Source organism: Sphaeroforma arctica (genome assembly GCF_001186125.1).
Source record: "Sphaeroforma arctica JP610 unplaced genomic scaffold supercont1.6870, whole genome shotgun sequence".
Lineage (NCBI taxonomy): Eukaryota > Ichthyosporea > Ichthyophonida > Sphaeroforma > Sphaeroforma arctica.
In genome coordinates, this window is record NW_014033688.1 from 1 (window position 1) to 1,555 (window position 1,555).

At 46.8% G+C, this 1,555-nt stretch overlaps 1 protein-coding gene across 1 annotated transcript; it reads left to right on the forward strand.

Moving 5' to 3' along the window:
- Positions 1 to 243: 243 nt before the first annotated feature.
- On the forward strand, positions 244 to 1,253 carry SARC_15851 (hypothetical protein). Its single transcript, XM_014290034.1, has 2 exons — positions 244 to 391; positions 857 to 1,253. The coding sequence occupies exons 1-2, from the start codon at positions 284 to 286 to the stop codon at positions 1,142 to 1,144; spliced, it is 396 nt and encodes a 131-aa protein (XP_014145509.1). The 5' UTR covers positions 244 to 283; the 3' UTR covers positions 1,145 to 1,253.
- The last annotated feature ends 302 nt before the right edge of the window (positions 1,254 to 1,555 follow it).

The following is a 1,555-nucleotide window of genomic DNA, read 5'->3' on the forward strand; positions in this document are numbered from 1 at the left end:
TAATTAATATATTATATATAATTAATTAATTAATTATATATATATATATATATATATATATATATATATATATATATATATATGTGTGTGTGTGTGTGTGTGTGTGTGTGTGTGTGTGTGTGTGTGTGTGTGTATGTATGTGTGTGTGTGTGGGTTTAGGGTTTTAGGGTTTAGGGTTTATATTCCTATATTTGTACATACATTCCAATATTTAAACATATATATCCCGCATCCGTCGAAAATAACTAGTGCGCCGGTAGACGACAATGAACCATCCGATGCGATGCCGCCGGAAGTGACGGAAGATGGCGAGGGACCCGGAGAGGAGGACGAAACCAATCTGTTCTGGGCAATTTGTAAACTGTACCAAATCGAGGATGGCAAGCCAACTGTAAGTACAGACACCCGGCGCTTGGATTACATCACCTCGAGCACGTTGCCTTCCTGTCGTCGGTGTAGTCAGGGACATTGTTTATATACATGGGGTTGTGTCTGGGCCTGAGCACTAACGCGCACATTGTGTATGTATTGGATTAGTGTGGTCATTGGGATCTCAGTACAGCCATCGTAACATGGATTGTGTGTGCCATACCCTCGTGTGGTATTTTGGAGCATGTTTGCACCTCTACGCGTACGTCCGGCACATTGTATCATGTTATACCTGCGACAGATCTCCGTGTGGATGTCCATAGGTCAGAATGCGAGGGCAATCATACCAAGGATACCCCCTCACGTTTTCTTCTCGGACACCTCTCGTGAGTATTTTATATCTAGGCTTACTCTTCTGCTGTATTCCTAAACGATCTGTTCTCCACTTACCTCCATCCCGCCCGTGGTTGTCTGCACCCACCCACAGCCGCACGGCGTAGGCACCATCCGGCTCAATCGTTTCCACAAAGGCCCCAGTGAAGGCCGCCACCGCATACTCTACCGAGACCAAAGTGTGATCAGAGAGCTGCGTCTGAACCTGTTCCTGTTCCCACTACTGTCGCCCAAGCTGCGGGGGCCCAAGGATGTGGGCATGTCCTTTTTACAGGACCAAAACGGGCAGAAGGCTTTACAGAACTACATTGTCAAGTTCAGGGATGGGGCGAGCGCGGAGAAGTTTGTGAAGCTCATTGAGGAGAACCGTGGTAGTGACTAAGTAGATAGACATTCTTTTATTGCCAGCTTAACATGCTCCTCTCCTCTAAACCACGGCCTACGAGAATACGTGCAACCGAGAGCAAACGTGCAACCGAGAGCAAACGTGCAACCGAGAGCAAACGTGCAACCGAGAGCAAACGTGCATGCAATACTAGTAGTGAGTGACAAGCAAATAAGTCTTCGACAGGGCACGGGGGCTGGTAATAAAGTAGTGCGAAGAAGAACAATCAGTGGCATGTGTCCGTCGGTCGCGGGCGGTCTGTGGTATGTTCTGGGTCAGTCGCACTACTATGTGAATGTTCTCGTCGGGTTAATTTGTACAATGTCTGCTAGAGGTTTATTCGTGTGGGGATTATTTCTACTAGAGGTTTCTTCGTGTGGGGAATATTTCTACTAGATGTTTATTCGG

Excerpts from the sequence above, each read along its gene's own strand:
- SARC_15851 (XM_014290034.1), top strand. The coding sequence starts at position 284 with ATGCCGCCGGAAGTGACGGAAGATGGCGAGGGACCCGGAGAGGAGGAC. Across the intron at positions 392-856 it reads TCGAGGATGGCAAGCCAACT|CCGCACGGCGTAGGCACCAT; the intron begins GTAAGTACAGAC and ends ACCCACCCACAG.